The sequence below is a fragment of the Adelges cooleyi genome, unplaced genomic scaffold (assembly GCF_023614345.1).
Source record: "Adelges cooleyi isolate 19-005CV unplaced genomic scaffold, UGA_ACOO_1.1 ACOO_flye_CR_arks_rails_tigmint_CR_PRNA_447, whole genome shotgun sequence".
Lineage (NCBI taxonomy): Eukaryota > Metazoa > Arthropoda > Insecta > Hemiptera > Adelgidae > Adelges > Adelges cooleyi.
In genome coordinates this window covers 412,833-413,253 of record NW_026096130.1, presented here as the reverse complement: position 1 = coordinate 413,253, position 421 = coordinate 412,833, and the positions used below count along the sequence as shown (strand labels likewise).

The window sequence follows — 421 nt, the reverse complement described above, 5'->3', positions numbered from 1 at the left end:
ATGTGCGACAAGTTCAGAATAAAACCAGTACACTACGAGGCGCCGGATTTAAGCAGCATGATTTCATGGCGCCTGATGAGGAAAAACCCATCAGGTGCTTTGATCTGGGCGATATTTGGCGGTTCCTTGATAATGAATGGTTATTTCTTTCAGCATTTCCTGCGCCGTAAAGAGTATCAGGTACGTACACCTTGCACATTGTAATGGCGATTATCTTTTTATTAATTTATAAATTGACCGTACAAAACAGTTTGACCACAAGAAACGTATGTGGAACGAGCGTTTGGAACAGTTGAAAAATCCGGTCAGGATGAAACTGTACTATCCTTCTGAAGAATCGGTCCCTAAACCGCACAGACCGTTGGTAGAAGTGTACACTAAGATGAAGGAAGCGGAGCTTCGTAAAAATAAATGTAAATAA

At 41.3% G+C, this 421-nt stretch overlaps 1 protein-coding gene across 1 annotated transcript; it reads left to right on the top strand.

The window, feature by feature from the left end:
* On the top strand, positions 1-421 carry LOC126842156 (uncharacterized). The gene is made up of 2 exons (XM_050579044.1): positions 1-180; positions 251-421. Exons 1-2 carry the CDS (start codon positions 1-3, stop codon positions 419-421), a joined length of 351 nt encoding a protein of 116 aa, XP_050435001.1.